This window comes from Suillus clintonianus (genome assembly GCF_016758775.1).
Source record: "Suillus clintonianus strain FC179 chromosome Unknown DEU56scaffold_35, whole genome shotgun sequence".
Classification (NCBI taxonomy): domain Eukaryota; kingdom Fungi; phylum Basidiomycota; class Agaricomycetes; order Boletales; family Suillaceae; genus Suillus; species Suillus clintonianus.
The window spans coordinates 268,223-289,668 of record NW_024539259.1 but is presented as its reverse complement, the minus strand read 5'-3'; the positions used below and the strand labels follow the sequence as shown (position 1 = coordinate 289,668).

General features: G+C 50.1%; 10 protein-coding genes across 10 annotated transcripts; 9 read left to right on the top strand and 1 right to left on the bottom strand.

Annotated features, from left to right (window-relative positions):
- Positions 1–87: 87 nt before the first annotated feature.
- Positions 88–3,094, top strand: DEU56DRAFT_736748 (uncharacterized protein; the record flags this gene model as incomplete). Its single annotated transcript, XM_041348533.1, has 7 exons — positions 88–240; positions 296–581; positions 635–1,026; positions 1,083–2,238; positions 2,323–2,891; positions 2,941–2,988; positions 3,041–3,094. 7 exons carry the CDS (start codon positions 88–90, stop codon positions 3,092–3,094), a joined length of 2,658 nt encoding a protein of 885 aa, XP_041208516.1.
- Positions 3,095–3,238: 144 nt separating this feature from the next.
- DEU56DRAFT_804312 (Metallo-dependent phosphatase-like protein) lies at positions 3,239–6,256 on the top strand. Its single transcript, XM_041353243.1, has 12 exons — positions 3,239–3,600; positions 3,664–3,874; positions 3,928–3,953; positions 4,010–4,108; positions 4,158–4,269; positions 4,323–4,468; positions 4,524–4,693; positions 4,745–4,822; positions 4,877–5,097; positions 5,150–5,354; positions 5,414–5,551; positions 5,612–6,256. The coding sequence occupies exons 1-12, from the start codon at positions 3,466–3,468 to the stop codon at positions 5,883–5,885; spliced, it is 1,815 nt and encodes a 604-aa protein (XP_041208515.1). The 5' UTR covers positions 3,239–3,465; the 3' UTR covers positions 5,886–6,256.
- Positions 6,116–6,624, bottom strand: DEU56DRAFT_736841 (BTB/POZ protein; the record flags this gene model as incomplete). Its single annotated transcript, XM_041348541.1, has 4 exons — positions 6,116–6,164; positions 6,220–6,348; positions 6,402–6,447; positions 6,507–6,624. Coding segments are annotated over 4 exons (342 nt in total), but the record flags the coding sequence as incomplete, so codon positions are not given.
- Positions 6,625–6,720: 96 nt separating this feature from the next.
- On the top strand, positions 6,721–7,940 carry DEU56DRAFT_351473 (ubiquitin-conjugating enzyme). The gene is made up of 7 exons (XM_041345801.1): positions 6,721–6,887; positions 6,950–6,961; positions 7,050–7,164; positions 7,222–7,317; positions 7,375–7,410; positions 7,467–7,679; positions 7,735–7,940. Exons 1-6 carry the CDS (start codon positions 6,873–6,875, stop codon positions 7,640–7,642), a joined length of 450 nt encoding a protein of 149 aa, XP_041208513.1. The 5' UTR covers positions 6,721–6,872; the 3' UTR covers positions 7,643–7,679; positions 7,735–7,940.
- A 406-nt stretch (positions 7,941–8,346) lies between these two features.
- Positions 8,347–10,088, top strand: DEU56DRAFT_736867 (uncharacterized protein; the record flags this gene model as incomplete). The annotated part of the gene is made up of 3 exons (XM_041348544.1): positions 8,347–8,570; positions 8,638–9,685; positions 9,762–10,088. The coding sequence occupies 3 exons, from the start codon at positions 8,347–8,349 to the stop codon at positions 10,086–10,088; spliced, it is 1,599 nt and encodes a 532-aa protein (XP_041208512.1).
- A 1,283-nt stretch (positions 10,089–11,371) lies between these two features.
- DEU56DRAFT_756103 (uncharacterized protein) lies at positions 11,372–12,067 on the top strand (the record flags this gene model as incomplete). Its single annotated transcript, XM_041349981.1, has 4 exons — positions 11,372–11,481; positions 11,538–11,668; positions 11,720–11,913; positions 11,966–12,067. The coding sequence occupies 4 exons, from the start codon at positions 11,372–11,374 to the stop codon at positions 12,065–12,067; spliced, it is 537 nt and encodes a 178-aa protein (XP_041208511.1).
- An 884-nt stretch (positions 12,068–12,951) lies between these two features.
- On the top strand, positions 12,952–17,157 carry DEU56DRAFT_351847 (uncharacterized protein). The gene is made up of 6 exons (XM_041345802.1): positions 12,952–13,887; positions 13,950–14,552; positions 14,613–15,104; positions 15,157–16,094; positions 16,150–16,184; positions 16,243–17,157. The coding sequence occupies exons 1-6, from the start codon at positions 13,041–13,043 to the stop codon at positions 17,030–17,032; spliced, it is 3,705 nt and encodes a 1,234-aa protein (XP_041208510.1). The 5' UTR covers positions 12,952–13,040; the 3' UTR covers positions 17,033–17,157.
- Positions 17,036–17,318, top strand: DEU56DRAFT_717906 (uncharacterized protein; the record flags this gene model as incomplete). Its single annotated transcript, XM_041347630.1, has 2 exons — positions 17,036–17,230; positions 17,262–17,318. Coding segments are annotated over 2 exons (252 nt in total), but the record flags the coding sequence as incomplete, so codon positions are not given.
- On the top strand, positions 17,308–18,584 carry DEU56DRAFT_804270 (uncharacterized protein). The gene has a single exon (XM_041353242.1). It carries the CDS (start codon positions 17,466–17,468, stop codon positions 18,480–18,482), a length of 1,017 nt encoding a protein of 338 aa, XP_041208508.1. The 5' UTR covers positions 17,308–17,465; the 3' UTR covers positions 18,483–18,584.
- A 604-nt stretch (positions 18,585–19,188) lies between these two features.
- DEU56DRAFT_351954 (uncharacterized protein) lies at positions 19,189–20,804 on the top strand. Its single transcript, XM_041345803.1, has 4 exons — positions 19,189–19,325; positions 19,383–19,668; positions 19,720–20,054; positions 20,111–20,804. The coding sequence occupies exons 1-4, from the start codon at positions 19,279–19,281 to the stop codon at positions 20,634–20,636; spliced, it is 1,194 nt and encodes a 397-aa protein (XP_041208507.1). The 5' UTR covers positions 19,189–19,278; the 3' UTR covers positions 20,637–20,804.
- The last annotated feature ends 642 nt before the right edge of the window (positions 20,805–21,446 follow it).

Here is a 21,446-nt window from a genome sequence, read left to right as displayed (position 1 = left end):
TCAACAAATTTCGTCTTCAAACTTTGCAACTGCTTTCTTACATCAACTTTTATTGTTTTTTCTGCTCAGCAAATTGACTACCAAGATATGTTGGCTGCCTCTCGTATCTCAGCCCTCACTTCGCAGGTCGGCAGACAAGCTGTTCGAGTTGCTGGTCAACGCCAAGCTGCCCTTACCGCAGTAAGACGTCGCGCCAATGTATCCGTTAGGTCTATCCAATCGGTAGCCCAGACTGATAGGGTGCGTCGAGAATCTGAATGCGCAATACCATCTCTTGATTGTACTCTATGCACAGGATACGATAACTAGACTTTTGTACTCCATTGGAACCAAGCGAGAGGTCGAGCGACACCTCCGCATATTTTCCTCGTCCTCGCACCCGTCGCAACCCGCCAAATTTGCAGTCATCAAGGTTGGAGGAGCTGTGTTGGATCAAATAGATGAACTGGCCCTCAGCTTGAGCTTCTTGTATCGTGTTGGTCTCTACCCTGTAGTACTCCACGGTGCAGGACCACAGCTGAACGGTATCATCGAGTCCGAAGGCGTTATTCCGGATTATATTGATGGAATTCGTGTCACTGGTACGACGTTCGAGCCGCTATTCTTAGATTTTGATGGCCAATCTCTTTTTTAGATGCGAAAACCCTGCAGATCGCCCGTCGAGTGTTCCTTGAACAAAATCTAAAGCTTGTCGGTGCACTCGAGAAGCTAGGCACTCGTGCCCGTCCCATCACATCGGGCGTATTCACTGCCGACTATCTCGACAAAGACAAGTACAAACTTGTCGGAAATATCACTCGCGTTGATAAGCGTCCTATTGAGGCATCGATCAGGGCAGGCGCATTGCCCATTCTGACCAGCTTGGCCGAGACACCCGACGGCCAGATCCTCAATGTTAACGCTGACATTGCTGCTGGAGAACTCGCCAAGGAGCTCGAGCCGATGAAGATAGTCTTTTTGAATGAGAAGGGTGGCATGTTCCACGGCATCACAGGCGAAAAGTTGGACGTCATCAATCTGGATGAGGTACATTCCTATCTGGCACTACAGTATCGCCAGTATACTAATTGCTCTATTTGTAGGAGTATGAACAGCTCATGAAGGAACCATGGGTCAAGTACGGCACTAAACTCAAGCTGCGTGAATTCAAGGAGCTCCTTGACCACCTACCCCGCTCCTCGTCCGTCGCTGTCATCTCTGCCGACAACTTGCAGAGGGAGCTGTTCACTGACAGCGGCGCTGGTACCCTTATCCGCCGCGGTTACCGGCTCTTCAAACACAATAGCATCGAAAGCGTCGGCGCTGATCGCTTCCGCCAAGTCATTCACGATCGTGATCCCGAGGTACAATCTGGCGTCTCAAGCGTCACTAGCGTCCTCAGCGACCTCCAAAAGACGCCTTACACCATTTACGGCGATGAGCCCCTTGACGCAGTCGCCATTGTCACCCGCCCTGAAGGTGAAGTGCCAATCATGACGAAGCTTCTCGCCTCTCGCAGCGGAGTTCTTAACAATGTCGTTGATAACGTTTTCAACGCCATCAAAAAAGATCATCGCAAGCTCTTCTGGACGTCTAAGGTCGACGATGACAACCGCTCCTGGCACTTCGAGCGCGCTGATGGAAGTTTCACGCGTGCTGGCAAGAGCTTGTTCTGGTACGGTGTGCAGGATGTTGCTGAGGTACAGAAGATTGTCAAGGATTTCGAGGCCAAAGGCAGGCTTGAAAGGGCATATTTACCCGTAGGACCGTCTGCTCCCCCTCAACATGCGGGTCCTGGCGCCACTAGGTCTTATTCCACCCTTGCCCGTCGACAAGTACCTTCCGGCTCTCGGGGGTATGCCACTGCCGCTACTCCGCAGCCCACATCGACTGAGCCCAAGCGCCTCGCATTGATCGGAGCGCGCGGGTACACAGGACAGGCCTTGACAACCCTCCTTTCCGGCCATCCCTACATCGATCTCACGCATGTCTCGTCGCGACAGCTGGCAGGGTACCCTCTGCAGGGATACACAAAGTCCGCAGTAACGCACACCAACTTGTCCGTTGAGGATGTTGAGCGAATGGAAAAGGACGGGGAAGTTGATGCGTGGGTCATGGCTCTCCCCAACGGCGTCTGCAAGCCATTTGTCGATGCGATTGATCGTGGCGCAAAGGAGCGCAGCTCCGGTGAATCAAGCGTCATTGTCGACCTGAGCGCGGACTACCGTTTCGAATCTGGGTGGAAGTATGGGTTGCCTGGTGAGGCGTCTGTGTAAATACCTATTGAACTGCCAAATTTACATGTATTTTTTTGCTTCCATTTTCTTTCCACGGTTCTGACAGAGCTCTACGGGCGTGATGACATCCGAACGTCGAAGAGAATATCCAACCCTGGATGCTATGCGACCTCCACGCAACTACTTGTCGCGCCATTGCTGAAGTACGTAAAGCACTCGTATGCGCCTACGGTGTTTGGCATCTCAGGGTACAGCGGTGCTGGTACGGTCGCTGGCACCAGCGACGCAGACGGCAAACCGACAACGGTGCCCAAGGTCACACCAGAGAGCCTCGCGGGCGGTATCCGTCCATACTCGCTCACAGACCATATCCATGAGCGCGAAGCAGGCCGTCACCTAACCAGTCTGCTCGCGGATCCCACCAACCCCATGAAAGTCGCCTTCATACCCTCAGTCGCGCCTTGGTTCAGCGGTATCATCTCGACATTGTCCGTACCACTTAGCGAGAAGGTTACTGCACGGGATGTCAAGGCCCTGTATGAAGAGAAATATGGTGAAGAGAAGTTGGTACACGTCAAAGCGAGCGTTCCAGGATTGTCGGATATCGAGAATAAGCACGGCTGGACTGTAGGAGGTTTCCAAGTTCACAGCGAAGGCGATCGAGCTGTTGTTGTGGTATGTGTATCTTTCCTGTATGCTAGGACATGTGGCTAACTAGGATTAGGGTGGCTTGGACAATCTTCTCAAGGGCGCCGCAACCCAGTGCTTGCAGGTACGTTTCGCCTAGTTAATCGGGAGGTGTCAGCCATCTGATTTCTTGGCAGAATTTGAACCTTGCTCTCGGCTACGACGAGTATGCCGGGATACCCATTAATTAAATGTGTTGGTGGGGTTTGCACCTTGTGTCCCGGCGACACTCTTCGGGCTGGTAGTACGCTACATGATCTAGTAAAAACTATGTAATATCAATGATCGAAATTATTTTTTTGCCTCCAAACGTTCTGGCATGTCTGTCGGGGTGCAGCTTATTAACCGTGTACTAATATGATCTTATCAGCATCATTTGCCCAGACGACCAGCTCATGGGCGCGCGCGCACTAGACATTAGGTTTGACGCTCGCAGCTGACAGTTGGGCGTCTCTCCAAAATTAGATCTGTCTTTTGTATGCTGTACTAGTCAACCGGGTACAAGCAGTGTCAAGCACGACTCCAACTCTCACCACTTTGGCGTATAGATCCTCCCCACCTTATGGCCGGCAGCAATCAAGAATATTTCCAGTCTCCCTTGTACCAAATCCCTGAGCGAGATCCCGTCATTCCTGGGGGAGCTCCTCAGTGGAGCAACGAGCCCGGAGTAAGTTACAAAGATCGCGCAGTGCCAAGTGTTAGTGTCTGAGTCGAACCACGAACAGGATGTAGAAAAATTGATCGTATCATTCTTTCACAGGTAACACAACCTGTGGGATACAAGCCTACGGACGACCAGCTTTTCGAGCGCAATGCATACGGAGAACTGCTGCCCAATGCAGAATTTTTGAAGAAGCATTTCTTCCACGAGGGTCGTCTGACTGAGGCCCAGGCTTTGCGTATTCTCCAACAGGCTACCTCGCTATTGTCACGAGAACCTAACCTTGTGAACGTAGAGAGTCCTGTGACAAGTGAGTCACTTTACCCTGGATCACAAGGCGGCGTGTGAGCTGAACGATTCAAGTATGCGGCGATATCCATGGGCAATACGTGCGTTATCCACGCTAATTCTGCTTGCATGTGCTAAGGTTTTGGGGTGAGGGCAGTATGATTTGATGAAATTACTTGAGATCGGTGGAACTTTTTCTGATAATGCCTATCTATTCCTCGGGGATTATGTTGATCGCGGAAATTTTGGGATCGAAGTAAGTGTTTAGATCGTTTGCTTAGGTTTGCGTTCTGATCCTGGCCTAGTGTCTGCTTTATCTATATGCGCTCAAGCTCCAATACCCAAAGCACATCACCCTACTACGGGGCAATCACGAATGCCGTCATCTAACGGAATACTTCACTTTCAAACGAGAATGTGAGCCCTGCCGCAGTCACTTGTGGCAAACGCTGTTTACGATGGGATCATAGGTCTCCACAAATATTCACCAGCAGTATATGATGCCTGTATAGCTTCATTCTGCGCTCTTCCGGTATCAGCGCTCGTAGATAACCGCTTTTTCTGCGTCCACGGAGGTCTTTCGCCAGAGTTGGTGACGTTGGATGATTTGCGCAGGGTCTGTTTAATTTCGTGATTCAATTGAGTGCGTTCCAGACTCACCCAAGACGTAGCTCAATCGGTTCCAGGAGCCTGGATCGAGTGGCTTATTGTGTGATCTGTTATGGTCCGATCCTGTGGTTAACTTTGGATACGAACACGAACATTCACCGCAGGGTCCTCCCCTGCCTCCTGGCACCACGTTCGAGCATAACGGGGTGCGAGGATGTTCATACTTCTTTACGTAAGTGCTGTCATATGCGATAGGTCATTTCCAAGTCTGACTTAACTGCAGATATGAGGCGGCGTGCAAATTTCTGGAACGCAATAACTTGCTGGGGATTGTGCGCGGGCACGAAGCTCAGGATGCAGGGTGAGCTTTCTGATCAGTGTGTCATTTCGCTCTCTACTGACACAATAATTTCAGATACATGATGTATAGAAAGACACCAACGAAGAAGTTTCCCTCCGTCATCACAGTATTTTCCGCGCCGAACTATCTGGATGTATATCACAACCGTGGAGCAGTGATCAAGTACGCGAACAAGAATATCACTATCCGCCAATACAATTCGAGTTCTCATCCATACTGGCTTCCCAATTTCATGGATGGATTTACGTGGAGCCTGCCTTTCGTCGGTGCTAAGAGTAAGCCAGAACGAATTCACATATCCGGGTTCCTTTACGGTAGAATTTACAGTCACGGAGATGTTACTCGCGATCTTATCAACGTGCAGCCCTGAAGAGCTAGAAGACACCGAAGTTTCTTTCGAAGAAGGAGATGAAACCAGCCGGGACGTTACGGACCTTGCCCTACCGCCTTCAGAAGTTGCGGCACGTAGGCAGGCAATTAAGAACAAGATTCTTGCGGTCGGAAAGATGCAACGGGTCTTCCAGCTTCTTCGGTCCGTGGTTTTTGCAATTTGATTTAGTGCGGGATATTCACTTTGCTGGCTGGCTACAGCGAGGAGGCCGAGAACGCGTCAGAATTGGCTGAGGTCACAGGCGAGGAGACCATCGATGGTCTGGGCCGTGTCGGGTCAGATATGCTCACAGCGCAAGGCACACAAATGAGGCACTATATTCGCAACTTCGCCGACGCGTAAGCATGATTGTTAATTTTTGCATCGCTGACGTTTTCTCATTTGCTACACTCGTATAGTCGCCGCTCAGATATGCTGAATGAGCGTCTGCCGATATTCCAACCAACGGATTCGGTGAATGACTTCCCTGTGATACCAGCACCGAGTATGCGGCGCCGTGGCAGCGGCGACATCGACGGAGTGAGTATGGAGGAATTGATCCGCCGGGCATTGGAGGAACCCGATGATGACGGTCATCAGGGCGGAACGGTAGAACGAATTGCTGAGCGTGTCGCAATCGGGAGGATAGTAACTGGGAAACCAATGCCTTTGAAGAGATTTGAGACTACGTGACGATCTATGGATGACAGGACTATATAACTGCTGTACCTGAGGAGGATACCTTTGATACCTGTTTCGATTGTTGTATGTTACACACACTGGTACATCACTTAACGACTGAAATGCAACTAAGACAGTTCGACCACAAATCATTATCAGTACCCTAACAGAATGTTGTTTGACTACTTGAGAGGAATGTCTGAAAGAGTTCATACTGAATGGTGCTCGATTGTCAGCAAAACTCATATAAAGGAATCAAGCACACCTTCTAAATAATCAGCCGCAAGGAGCCTAATCGACGCACGTTTATTCAGATCATAACGGAACAGATAACGATGTGACACACAGTTCCAGGGCCACCTCAGGTGGTATGCGTTCGGTGAACTCATTCACATCAACACCCTCCTTGGATCCAGGCCCTTCGTAGTAGGCCTTAAAGGACATGTACTCACAGACCTTCTCGACCACAGCAGCGCTATTTTGGCGATTAGAAGACAAAGCGGGGTTCCTGAACGGGTCGCTACCCACCGTTCACTGATCGGACATGTGTTGGCGATTGCCTCCCTGAAACTACCTGCAATGCGCAATGGTTCAGATACCAGGGAAATTCTTCCAACAGGAATAGGAGCTCACTGTCCTCACTAAGCATGTTTTTGAGGGTGCCACTGATCACAGCGACATTTCGCTTCACGAGAAAGGAGTAGCCGTCTGAACTGGTGATCTTTACCCAGTCATCCTGCTTGTCAGCGCCTGCATCCTAGAGCGCCATCAGTGCAAATTCGTGGTAGTCGACATAACGTTGTACATTCATCTGAACATCGTTGGACATTATGAGCTCACCGTTGTGGTCAAAGCCACTTGAATCAGTGGCGGGGCTGGAAGGGGCGTGAGAATAAAATACCGTACATGGCTTATGCAGTGGCATTGCTGTGGGCAATCTCGTTTCAATCTCATTCTCAGTGTCTACCACCGTGCACGACTTGACCTTGAGCCTTAGATATGGCTCTTCCCAAGGCAGGTGTTCAATATCATTCTCCGAAGTAACATGTTTTGAATAAGATCTGGTACTTATCTAGCGGATCATCAAGGTGTGTTCGATCATTTTTACAGCATCTTCCCAGTAGTCAGCCATCCCTAACCATGTCTCTTTCATCTATTCTCCATTCCTTCGCATAGGAAACTGAGCGCCTCGTCGCAGACCCCGCGCCTGGAATTACTGCCGCACCGCATGAGGACAACCTGCGTTACTTTGATGTAACGATCCAAGGGCCTGATGGCAGTCCCTTCCAACGTGAGCCGTCGAGATTATGAATGATATGTTGTCGGAATGCTGAAAGCATCCGGTAAGAGGGTGTGTTTCACCTGGAACTATTCCTGCCGGAGGAATACCCCATGAGTCCCCCAAAGGTACGATTTCTCACAAAGATATACCACCCAAACATCGGTGAGCTTTTAGGTTGCCATAGTGCCTGCGCGATCTAAATATGTTTCGCTCCCGCAGACAAACTGGGTAGAATCTGTTTAGATATTTTGAAAGGTGCGTCCGGGTACCTCGTGCTGGTCCCTGCCGATTTGAACGCCACTGCCTTACAGACAAATGGTCCCCCGCATTGCAAATTCGGACAGTCTTGTTGTCGATACAAGCTTTGCTAAGTGCGCCCAATCCAGACGACCCATTGGCTACCGATGTCGCCAAGCACTACAAGGAAGATGAGAAGGACGCACAAAGGGTCAGCAGGGAATGGACGGAGAAGTATGCGTTCAACTGATAATACTGGAATATCACAACGGTCTGGATACACGAGAGTTGTAAGCTGAGTATAGCAAAGCATAAACCCTGGCAATTAATTTGTACATGAAGTGAGGACTTCATCCTTAGGCTTCTAAGTCTGATTCGGCGTGGATGCGGGGTTCGTTTACTAGATCAAATTAGACGTGGCCTCCAGGAAAGGGGACTTGATGTGGTCATGCGTTGATTAATACTTTCGTAAGTCGCTCGTAAGGGCAGCACAATTTGTATTTGTTCGACGAATAGTTGGGCCGAAATTGGGCTTGGGTATTGATCTAGACCGCGAAGTCTCGGCTAAGTCTAGAGCCTGTGAATTCGGCACGATTGATCTGACAGTCCTTTGGGCGTTTCTCAGACTAACTTCGCCATATTTACAGGCAAGATGGCACAAGTAGGGCTTGAAGATCAACCACCAACATAGCAAGGGCTATCCTCAAAGGTGGAACACCAGCCAAACGTGCGCTTCAAGTTCCCGGTTTCCTTGATAACTCGTCTGTACGTTACAGCACCATACAAGGATTCAGAATGTACGGTGCTGACCACCTGTCTTCTTGCCTCACTGCACCCAGAAATTTTTGCTTCAGGTCACAAGGCTTCTAATCGCCTTGCGCACCCAACACGATCAGTTCAAATTCCTTCCTCAGTTTTTACACCGTGTATACGATACATTCTTCTCGTCCCGTCATGTCGATCCTGAACGCGGACATAACACACATCCTTATCAACGATCTGTCGGCTAGTAACGGAGGCGCACCATCTGCACTGTTGAACCTTGCTAGCACATCTCGATCTTTCCGCGAGTCGTGCCTCCCCTACCTCTTCTCTGAGGTGCGGTGGCCTCATAAATCCAAGGTTGACAAGGAATCTGGCCTGCATTTCTTCCCTGAGGCCCTCTGGCCATATATCAGGTAAGTCCGTCGTCGTCGCCTCTACCCTCCCATAACATCAGGATTCACCGTGATTTTTGGTGGGAAGGCATTTTCGGCTGGAATGGTTTGACGAATGGACAGAACCCACTCGCCTCAAGTGGGGAACGATGGACAAAGACGGTAATTATGTCCCTAACGACCTGGTCAAATTCAGTTCGGCGATCGCAAAAATGCCCAAGCTGTCGAAGGTGACACTAACTTGCCCCTTCGTCATACCTCGGTTCCTCTTTCAATCATTGGGTCTCTCGCGATCCCTCAGCGCCATCACCTTCATCGACACGCCGCTTCATATAGGCATAACGTCCATCTCCCCCGTCTCGCTCAAGCAGCTTTCCCTTACAGCTGTTGGACAGACGCTTCGCATCGGTGATGGACCGACGGATCCAAAATTTTCGGAAATCACGTACTTCATACGCGAGTGGAGGAGGAAGTATCGCTTGCATACCAACTGGAGGCAAGTCCAAGAAACACAGGCGTCCGTCGCATTTGTCAAGACGCACGCAGCACACATCACACATCTCGAGCTGTCCGGTAGTTTATGCTCTTTTGGTGCTCTATCCAGAATAGATTGGCCGTTTCTGAAAACTTTTGCGCTCACTGGTATTGCTCCAGTGACGCAGCCATATGAGCCCCCAGCTTACGTACAGCTTTTCAACGTGCTTGCACGTATGGATGCGTTGCGGGATCTGCGTCTACTCTTTGCGCAAAGCAAAGCGCAGGAGTTCCACGTCCTTGGGCGTGATGATCCTCCTGATCCTGCGCACACCGCAAAGCTCGCCACTCTTACTGATTTCGCCATATCAAACGCTTGCAAGCTTGACGGAATTATCAAGCACATGGCATCTCTGGAGCGGCTCGCCATTCTTGCTATTGTAGATGTTCCGCGCTGGCCCATTGCGCTTGGCCAAGCAGAGGTTGACCGCGTGCTCGCAGATGTTGCCGCGAGCGGCTGTGAGCTCAAGCATTTGCGGATTATCGTCGAGGACAAGCTCACGCCCAACGTGTGTTTGTCCATCACCTCCAACTGTCCTCACCTTCAGACGCTAGAGATCGAACGGTGTGGGTACCACGATGGTAAATCGGTATCAGGTTGGGTACGTGCCTCCCCTCAGACTGGAGTAAAGATCTATACTAAACACGGGCTGATCTTGGCATGCGTGATCGCCTCAGCAAGAGTTCCTCGAAGCGCTGTCCCCTCTATCTGCCCTTCGTGACCTGCGCATCTGCATGCAATTTCCAGAGTACGATGATGTCGACGAATTGGAGTCATGGCGCACAGTACGCAAAGACTGTGCCACAACCCTTGCGATGGGCCTCAAGCTGCTCTGCAAAGTCGGGTTCGAGTATAGAAAACGCGCAGGAACCCACCGTTATCAGGATGCGTGGCTGGACTTCGAGATCAGTCGGAGGAAAGGAGGGGCTGTCGAGCTGCACCAGCTGCCAGCTATGTGGTACTCGTTCCCTGAGGTGTGGGAGTCGTCACGTTTGCCGTTCTGATTGGGGTGTGTTTGTTAGCGCAATGAAGGGTACTGCCTTCTTGCAAGTATGCGTGTCTTTTCTTTCTCATGGGCATTGTAATCTTACACGGAATTTCTTGATGGGCCTGAGCTCGTAGTGGCTTGGTTGTCTGTTGTCTGTTGGCATATATGGTTTCTCACATGGCATTGGTATCCACACACATAGTGTACATAGATATATTTGTATACACGTCTCTAGACTTGCTGCTGAGATATATAGCTTTGGTATCTTGTTACTGTACGGTGGGAATGGATCTAGAACAAGTCAAAAATACTCCGCGCGATACGGAAACTGAGAACGGTAGGATGGCGGGGAGATTTAAATTGAGTGGCAAAATCAGCCATGGGTCAGGTTATAGTAATTGTCAACCAGGTGGAATGGCGGCAATGTAAATGATAAACCGAAAGCCTAGCTCCTCCGGCGGGCGCCCCACGGACATATGTCAATTGCTTTGACATGCTCTCAGACGTGGTCTCTCCCGCGACGGAGTATTGCAGTCCTGAGTACTTATTGATGTAGTGTCGCCTAGACAATAAGGAACCACCAAATGGTGCCTCTTAATCAGGTCAAGCATACTGTCACAGGGTAAATCCTGGTACCGTCCTTATGTTGACGAAGTCATAAGTGTCTTGGAAAACATTTGATCATAGGGAAACCCATGTGATTAGATTGGGAAGGCATCAAACACAAGCGAATTGTGGCGTGACCTTCTCGAATAAGGCGGTCACCGGTCAGCTGCGGTACTGCGTAAATATTCGGAACCTTGCTTGTGAGGAGTCCGCGGTTCAGTGCATGGCGCCGATGTCCACGGCTCGTCGACTTTGGAATGCTGATACTTAGTGGCGTCTTATGATAGAACGTTCTAGATGTCAAGGAAATACTCCATCCAGTGGATCTGCGTTTTGGCTCTTGAGTTCCGGAGAGTCTAGGCGTACAGCAAGCTCACGGAAGAAATGATATCAGATATACGTAGGGGACAGCATTGGACGTCAGAATTACCTCAATTGATCTCACACATCCACCAACCACTGCACTAATAAGACCAAGTACACGTTGTATGAGTGCTTCGGAGCTCGATAGCTACTACGATAGCTGACCGACATGCCATGCCACCGACACCGTGGAATGCTAATCAACTCCCGCCCCGTACGCGCCATCCATAACCATGGATTGTCGTCGCATGGTCACTGTTCAAAAGCCAGACAAACGTCAAGTATTGAATGCGCCTAAGATCAATCCCCAGATCACTTGGTCTGCCCTGCATGAATCTAATGGTGTTGCTCTTACTAAATACCGCTATCATTACCCTGGCTGCACCTGCTGGATTTAATATGGCACAACGGGCATCTATTGCCGGGTCCTCTGTCATGATGTATGTCATCCCGCCTCCATCGTGTATTCGTAAATGAACAGGGATTTTCTTTCCAGGACGCAGGGGACTTACCCGGATTCTTCCTCTAAGGGAAGCAGTCGTAATTTTATGGATCTTTCATCGGGTACGCCAGAGTCTGGATGCACAACTTCTGTACCTGCGGCCGCCACGGGATCGATGACCAGCAGTAAGTCTGCCCTGCTTAAATCGTTGTGCAAACCTCATGTTCGGTGTCCAGCAGTAACTGCGCCGACGGAGACATTGGTGACGGCACCTATAGCAAGCAATGAGTTACCCAATACCCCCACGCCCAGTATCGGCGACACCTCTGTGAACTTATATATGGTCGGGCTAATCATATTGGTTTCTCTTGCGGTAATGGAACTCATGATTATCGGCGTGCTTGGCTGTTCTATGGCCAGATGTTTAAGAGTGAGTTGCCAAAATTGGGCATGAAATGTTGTACTGACGTGGGGACGGATAGCGAATATCAGAAATTCAAAATCCTTTACAGTGGGCCGGGAAACCGCAGTCCTATTACAGCCCAACGCTGCATACTGGCTCGTTCAAAAGTCCAATAATGTAAGGCGTAGCAGAGCTGTCCCTATCTGCGTGCGTGATGAGTATGAAATCCTAAATAAAATGAACAGTGTACATAGCACTATACATTCAAGTTGATAAATTATTTTTATATTTCAAGATTACTATGACTGTGTCATACGCACCCCATGATGACGAAGCTGTATCATAATATGCAATGAGTTGATTACATTTTGCCTGTTACCTCATATCTGGAGCTGCGTGAAATTAGCCGTGATCGAACATAATGATACGTTGGGCTTACGATAAGAGTAACACCTAGTAACACGCATAGCGGGCTATAGCGGGTGACTGTGTACTTGGTACTTAGTCACTAGTTTCTCTTGTTGCCGAGGCCGAGGACGGCGCATTGACTGGGAATGCAAATGAATCAGCACGCGAAGTGTTGCAGTGGCCTGCGACATGTTGACACCGCACCGTAATCTCTTTCGAATACTTCAAATCCTGTGCAGCAATACCACCAGCATGTAAGGAATCCCATATATGACCATGAGATGCCTGCACTGCTGCCCAAAACTGCCGACGGCTACCTGCAATGCCGGACGAGTCTCACCATCCGATTTGTGCCCGAAATCAATTATCGTAGATGGCATGGTGTTACAGCAGGACGTAGTAACACTGCGCCTAGCAAAGGAGCATCGTACCTTGCAGCGCAAGTTAAGTCCCCGTCGGGCGACTCCGACCAGGGCTATTCTAGGAAATGGCTCCTCGTTGCAGTCATGCGAATTGAGTTGTTACCCATTGACAAAAACATGTATTGTGCGCCGCATCCTGCGATGAGCTCAGACCATCGCTTGACGAAGAGCGATTCTGATGGGAGAGACGATGATCGGAGAGTTGAAACAAAGGGCTTGACTCAGCGGCATGCCGGTTAAGGGTGGGACTTGTAATTTACCATCACTACGTGACTAGGACCCCCTTTCCTTTGTTCTTCTCTGTGGACCTTCTGGTCTCCATTCATGTCTTCAGAGTATCCCTCCCACCTTCATGTCTCTTTCGCACCAAATGCAACGTCGTTCAAGCGGACGTTTGAACAGTTTGGCTACGATTCGGGCTCTCCAATGACTAGCGCTCTCCAAGCCAGCGGGAGCGCTACAGCAACCCATAATGTTCCGACGGGCTCCAGTAGCAACAGTAGTGGCAATGAAAGAAACAAGAGGGCAAGGAGCACGAGCAGCTCCTCTATCAGCAATCGTTCTGCGGACTCTTCCAGGTCCTCCGAGTACAATTCCGCGCGATCGAGCGCCTCGCTGAGCGAGGGCTCTACTACAAATGACCATAACCTCCCTCTGGACCAGAACAGGATATCTCCAGCTTATCCATCTCCTACCATTGCTTCTCCTACGAGTACCTTGGCCTCACCAGCGCCTGCACTACCAAGCACCGTGACCGAACCTCAGGATGAGGACATGTTGGATAGCTCTAGTTTTTCCTTGGACATCCCACGTCCCGCACCTCCGCCAGAAGTATCTTCTACTACACATGACGCTCTTCGGAGTTCCATAGAACGTTTCAACGAATTTGATAGTCACATTGCAGCCCTCCGGCGTTCACACTCACGTACCCCATCTTGGCACCCTGCCGCATCTCCCGTTCTGTCCCCACGCGAATCCTTAAATGATACTCCCGAGGCATTTGACCACTGGGATTGGACTCATTTTGGAGCTTCACCGGGCTCGTCACATACATCTGGGGAGGATCGCCGAGATCAATATTCCACTGATGCAACGACTTCCATTGGGTCTGGAAGTACACACACTGTGGTTCCCAGGCAAGTTGACTCGTTATCTTTCCAGGCATCGGATGGTAGGCGTCTTTTTGATCTGTTACATACGTATTAGCACTGATTACATACTACCCGCTGACAGGCTTATCACGCCTCGGCTATACTGCCTCATCAAGTAATACCAATTCTACACGTTTGTCGAACACTCCTCATTCTTCATACCGCCCATCCCCATCAATATCTTCAGCGAGGGCGAATGCATCTATCCGAGAATCCGACGAGTTTCCCAGCTTAACTGGATCACTCGCCTCCGTTCCGTCAGTCCTGCAGACTGAAAGAAATCAAACCGATGCCTTGAATGGACCCGACGGCAGGCAAGGTGTTCCTCGTGGGTCAAGTTCCGGCTCACCAAATATGTCATGGGCTGCTCTCGCCTCTCGTCCTTCACCGCCCGTTGGGCCGTCGCCAGATGTGGTCGGCAGGCAAGGTGTTCATCGTGGGTCAAGTTCTGGCTCATTAAATCTGTCATGGGCTGCTCTTGCATCCCCTCGTCCTTCACCCCCTGTCGTGCCATCGCCGGATGTTGGCACGCGTCCAGGATTATTTGATAGCGTCTTCGAGCCACCAACTTCGGATTTGGCTACCAGTCGGCCGCAGGCCGCAAGACGTATTACTCATTCAGATGCCGGCTGGAGATCCACGAGTTCCGCGCGTGCATCAGCAAGCACTTCTACGTCATCCTCTGGTTGGTGTTGTGTACTCCACAAGCGATGACGATGTTAACTAAAAGCTATAATTTTTCCAGTGCTTGGAGACTCCATTTCTCACTTCTACGCTGCCGACGAGGAACGACACCGGGGTTCCTCGATTACATTACAGGACAATAACCCACCACCTTCCCGCTCTACTGAAAGATATCAAGAGGTCGCTGCGCGTGCTAGAACAGGTATCGAACGCTCACGTAACTTAGGTATGACTTTTATGTTTCTTCTTTCCTGTTGTTCACAAACAATGCCAGTCCGGCCTCTCTCGGAGGCTTTCGTTTCGTTTTCGAGAGAACAGGCAGTTGAAGATTCCGACGAAGCAGAGTTGTCGTTTGACCGTTACTTAGCGGGTGTCGACGGAGAGGATACCATCGATCACGAGAGACGGCACAGGGTGATAGCTCGTAACCGTCACGATCTTGCCGGCGAAGACGATGAAGACGACGACGACACATCTCATCCTGACAGTGTGCACGAGATCATCCAAGGTCTTCATAATGCCCGGGGTCTGCTCGAGCGTGGTGTAGAAACTGGTAAGGTGCAGCGGATTCATCCACATTCTATCCACTAATCTTTCTCAATCAGCCCGTTCATTGTCCGGGACGCCCTCACGACCTGAACCTAATCCTCCTCCGTCTCGTTATCGCTTTCATTCCCGCTTGTACGCTTCCGCTACGACGATGTCTAGCAACTCGTTGGTGTCAGAGAGTGCTGCGGAGCATCGCCGTACCAACGCCAGGGCACAACTTCGCTCCCAATTGTTTGATTCACGTCCCAACTCTGATGAGCCTCCTCGAGACAGTGCAGAGTTTTCAGGTTTGGCTGCTGCTGCTCGCTTGAGGCGTCTTATGGCCAGTCAAGCGGACTCCTCATCGAACACCTCTTCCCATCCTTCATCGTCTGTTCGAACAGCCGATCTCTCATCAAGGCCGTTCGGATTAAGCGGTTCTGGGCCGCCTCCACAGCCACGAGGAGGCTTGAACGAATGGGAGAGAGTTCGCTTTTCAGAAATTTTGTCCGAACACAGACATCCCCGGATGAGGAGCGGCAATAACAGATCCCGGTCAAGAGATCGCAACCATCTTTCTTCTGAAGACCCGCCTGGCAGCATGTTTGACCCCGTGTTCACTCCGATCGACATTATTCCGGATTTAACAAACTCAGCGGAGGAAGACGCGCAACCACCATATGTTTATCGTCCGCCTACACCACCGCTTCACACCTTGCGTGCTGCTCGCTCGCGCTCTCCACCGCGCATATCCTCGGAACGACCGCATGTGTCTATCAGTGATACATCTGCGAGGTCCCATCCCTTTAGTAGCGTTAACTTAGATATGTTCCCACCTGGGATATATCGCGATTCGTTGCGGCGGTCGATACAGGCGAATCAAGGACGCAACAACTCCCGTGTGCCTGTGCCAGAGCCTACACCTGCCTCTCACGAACCTTCAACTATGTTTTCATTCGGGAACTCGGATGAGGATAACGATAGCGATGACATGGATTCTTACTTTGGTATCTTGGTATGTCCCTTTCAAAAAATCACATGACGTATTTAGCACTTACATATTTGTGCAGCCAAGGCGTGGAAGGGAACGCACAGCAGCCACGAGGTCAGTGTTGTATATGGCTCTCATCGAACCATTTGTTGAACGTTCTCCAATACTATAGCGCACGATTTACATCGAGGCATATGATGCCGGAGCCTGCTGTACCAGCAACATCCTTGGCTTTTGGCGTCGACTCTCACAACACGTCCACCCAGGGTAATAGCGCGTTCATTGGTGTGCGGGGCCGTATCCCTCCGTTGAGAGGACAGTCGAGCGACGAACATCTTGCGAGGCATCGGTTGAATGAACCAGAGAGAGGTCTTCAAAGTTCGCCTCTAGATCCATACTTTTCTAGCAGTAGGCGCGATGCCCCCACACACAACCCTGCCCCCCATTCTTCTTGGGAGTTCCTGACAGAAGCCCAGGATCGTGACTATGACAGAATGAGAGCAATGCGTGACATGATGGACCGGTATGGTACCAATAGCGAACGCTCTGACTTGGCCTCCAGGCGTAACGTTCCTCAGCCTCACCAAGGACCTTCCGGGAGACCTGGGGGTGCTAATCGCCTCACATTGCTGCCATGGCGGTCTCCACTGCTTCAAGGTCCATCCACTCCGACAAGCTCAGGATCGTCTTTCAACTCCAGTAGTTCCGCTACAATCAATCCTTACCGAAACATCCCAGACCGACCTCGTGAACGGCAAGAAGTGGCGCCACCAGAAGAACGGACGCCCATTCGCACCTTGAGGCAGCGGGCTGGCCTCACCCGCGGAACATCCCGAGCGGAAGGTACTCGTATTCGATCAATGTTCCGGACGATGGCAAGGAGAAATATGGGCGATTATATGGTACGTGTGCTGTGCTGTGCTTATTGGGACGTCCTTCATGTTCCTCTTTTTCGGGTATAGCCGGATGAGTTATTTGACTCGTCGTATGAGGGATTATTGTCACTAGGAGAAACGCTTGGGGAAGTTAGGTCGAAGGCCACGCCTTCCGACGTCATCGCCTCGCTTCCAACAGGGACCTATCAAGCGTGGGCAAAGGAAGACAGTGAGACACGGTGTCCGATCTGTTTGGATGATGCACGTATCTGTCAAATTCATTCAGTGACGTATCATACTCACCCTTCTTCTGCAGTATGGGCGCGATGATCCCGTTATGAGGCTCGTTGAATGTACCCATTGGTTGCACAAGGCTTGTTTGGAGGTACACTTCGTCTTCTTCTGTCTTATTTTGCTTGCTGACGGGCTATCCTTCCAGCAATGGCTCAAGACAGCAAACACTTGCCCTGTATGTCGCAAAAAGGTCAAGAATTCTCCGAAATGCCCGTATAAGGCAAGCATGATGACAAGTGCGGGGGCTGGTGGGCTAGGGCCAAGAGAACCTGAAGCGGGAGCAAGTGGTACTCACGGTCGTGCATCGAGCTCAGACTCTACCTCTGGGGTTGTTGCTATGCGTTTGGGCGAACTAATTAATCGCGCTCGCCGAGGGTCCAATGCCCAATCAGGGAGTGGTACCCAGCAGCAGTCATTGTCCCGTGTCCAAACGAACGTTGGTCCTACTACCGAGCCGGTGGCGGCGACAAGGTTTAATGGCGGTGGAACTCATTTCCATCACCATCATCACCACTATCTCCACATCCACCCACCACGTCCTGAGCAATCCCACGGTTCACAGTTCCCAAATTCTTATCATCAACCTCCCAACTCAACTGCAAGTGTAGTCCAGAGTGGTACGGGACCCCGCACGTTCCCGTCTGCCCAGAACGTCAGCGGACCTCGCCCTAATGTGTCAAGTCGCCCAGCACTTTCACGCCCGACTTCCTGGTTTGGGTCAATGACAAATCGAGCCAGTGCTCGGCGGGTGCCTGAATCAACACAGGATAGCGGCCCACGTTTCCCATCTTCTCCAATGGACGTAGATTTTGAAAGCAGCTTCGGAAGAACAAGTTTCATAGGTGCAACTTCTGACCCTGCACCAGCTCCACGGAGCACCTTCGGAGCGCCTTCGTCGTCTAGTTCCATGTCTAGCGCAGTTTTCCCTCAAACCGCAGACTCGTCGTCATCATCGTCATCATCGTCATCATCATCTATATCTACCACATCTAACATGCTAGACACATACTCCCTGGCGACAAGTGAATTACAATCTTCCCACGGCACATCACGGACGAACGTGGGCTCATTGGGGAGCCGACCTTATGGATCCGCGCATCCCAACAATGCAGGTTCAACTGCGCAGCACTATGGATCTTTCAACGCGGATAGCGGACTGAACTCGAGAAGCAGTTCGACTAGCAGTAGCTATGTGAGGCCGGGAGGACCTGGGACATCTGGTCCTCCTCCATGGTGGCGGTGAGCTGTCGCTGATCATATGCTTGCCACCTTCAATGATCCCCTCCATATAATATCTATTTTTCGGTCTAGTTATAGCATTGCGTCACGAGTTATATGCTTTTTTCACTGTACACATATGTACTATAGATGCATGTTCTCTCCTCTTCGCATACACGCACGTACTTACCTGAAAACCGACCGACTCACATAAATGACAGTGTCAGTGACTTTCGCTAGAAAAGTAGCTCATCGTAAGCGTGTCTTTTCTGAGCTCCAAAACTTGCGTTGGATACTTCGTTCGTGAGCAGGCTGCAGCTATATATGCGCTCCCCAGATGGCTTCGGATGAATCAGATCGCAGTCGTGGGAGTAACATTTATTACCGACAACTTCCATCACTGGCAAGCCCCATATGTATACCTTCTACTAGTAGTCTCACTATATACTACTAGGCAGAGTACTGGTCGACAGACCTCAGCTCCTCTCCTGGTCAATGCCTGCATACACTCTTCATGGCCTCTAGTGATAAACCGCACCCTCTCGCCATGGGCGTCTGGCTCCTGCGCCTCATTATTGCAGGCTGCGATCAATCATCATGGCGGCCACTCAGTACTCAGTACTCAGTCATCAGACGGCTAATACAATTGTCCGACTACAGAAGTTCTGCACGTGGCCGACGACAACATCACAGATCATGGCGTGATCATGATGGATCCATCACATGCGTCATGCTGTTATGATCTCGGCATTCTATTCAATTCCTCGTTCTGATAGGACGCGGTTCGCCATTGGGTACCTGCCTATTGATCATCATGAATCATGATTCATGATACAAAGAGGTCGGAAAGGGAGTGCGCTTTTCAATGGTTCGTTCGTTCCCTGGGATGCTATGCGAATTCGAAGGAGATTACGTGCATATATAGTCTTTTACTGCGTGCAAATGGATCTCTGCGTGCTTGTACGATGTTGTTATCCCGGTCCAACGTTACAATACCCCCTCCTCCCCCCGGAACAAACTATCTTGCAGTTATTAGGCCATCTTTGGCATTCATACTGACTAGCACCGTGTTAGCATCGCTCCTTATACCAATCCTCATCTCCCTGCTCGTGTTCTCGACTCCTCAGATTCGCCGCCACCCGGTCTTTGTGCTCAATGTGCTCGGTGTCCTTCTGGGCTTAACGGAGGGGGTGGTCAACGTATACAACGCGGTTAGGCAGTCGATTTTTTTGCTTAGAACTTTGCGCTGACAACCGAGCAAGATGCATACCATACTGTACCCAACAGTGACAGAGTCAGCAGCCGCCATCGTAGCATATGGTGCTCTCGCTTTCTACGGCTCACTTGTGGTCGAGAGTACGCTGGTGATACGTCTCACTGTAGCGTATCCTCGGAGCACAACTTCCAAGGCCAAATTCTGGTCGATCTTGTCTGTTCCGATAACCCTCAACGTGATTCGCACCATCAATATCGCTGTCTTTCTCGGACATCTAGTTACTGCAATCTATGGTTCAAAGCACTCCTTTGCTGCAAACGCAATATCACTGGAAAATTGGCAAATAAAGTTAGAATGGATTCTGCAGGCTGTTAACAATGCGTCAGTCGGTGTATGTTTGTCTACGCGTGCATTAATATTCACGTCATCGGTTCCAGATTCGTATCGTTCATGTTCCTACGTCGTCTGCCTCGCACTGGTGCTTGTAATGGAGTTGTCCAGTCAAGTAAGACGCTTGGTCGCATCATCCTCTGCACCATGCTCATCCCCTTGCTAGATGCAATGGTTAGTCGCCTTCGGGGGCTCTTCCTCATCGCACTGTCCAATTTTGTTTTTCCCGTCATCCTCAATATCATCCAACTTGGCCTTATTTTCAGCTCTACCACGTCATCCATCCAAGCATCTATTGTATTCGTGGTCAACAATTACGTCAATATCATCGGCGTCGTGTTTGCCACAGTATGGTCCATTGGCTCACGTAGATTGGAGGCATCCCTTCCTCCTACTAGATCGCTGTTCAATGAGGGAAGTGCCATCGCGGCTGGGAGGATACGCAACGCTGAGGATATCCTCAATTTCAAATCAGTCAACTTGGCGGAGAGCGTTGAGCTTGAAGCCAACAAGCCTAGGACATCAATTGATAAGAGTGCACCTACAGCTCAAAATAACAATGCAAATGTTTGAGCATGCATATCTTATTAGATGTTCTGAATTTTATCTCTGATGGGCATATAGGGGCATATGTACTAAAACTACTTCGTTTCTGGCAGCGTAGACTAGTTACTAGTATTGTTTGGAACTTGGCTCAAACTTGACATGCTTGACATCTTTCCCATTATTATTATTCTCCCGAAACCCTATCGTAAATGCGATGTTGCTGTCGGATTGATATCATGATGAGTTTTCTTGGTAGGATGGTGGACAGCATCTAGGTCGCCTGACAGCTGACATTTGATTGGCTTGGCTTGAATTCTCGGATATGCTCTCGCCGTGGGAGTCATGTTGAACCAGCCAAAATGTTTTGGACCTTTTGTTTTTTAAACTCATCATTGAACACGGTACTCGCTTGTGACAGTGCGAATTTTCCCCCAAACGTCGGTTCGAGACTTATCTGAGAGTTCACAAATGCTGTGTGATGTCACTGATGCGGCCGCAGGCTGCGCACTCAGCCTCAGGAAGAATCATTGTTCGTCGACTTCAGCTGATTACCGTGAGTTGATCGAGCTTTGGCATGAACCGTTTTTATGATACATCATTTTTTGATGGATGTGATGATATTTCATATAGGATCCCAATCGAACTGTGGAGGTATTGAATCTTGATTCAAGTTTTAATGGGCAAGTTGATTATGCAGGCTCGCGAGACTAATGCGAACGCTATATCAAGTAGCACTAGTGATGGTCAATGGTTCGTATTTCAAATCTTCGCAGTGCACTGAGTTCAGTCTGGCGTTTCGGAACCCTATGATGACATCCAAATGATGGTGGTCCCGGA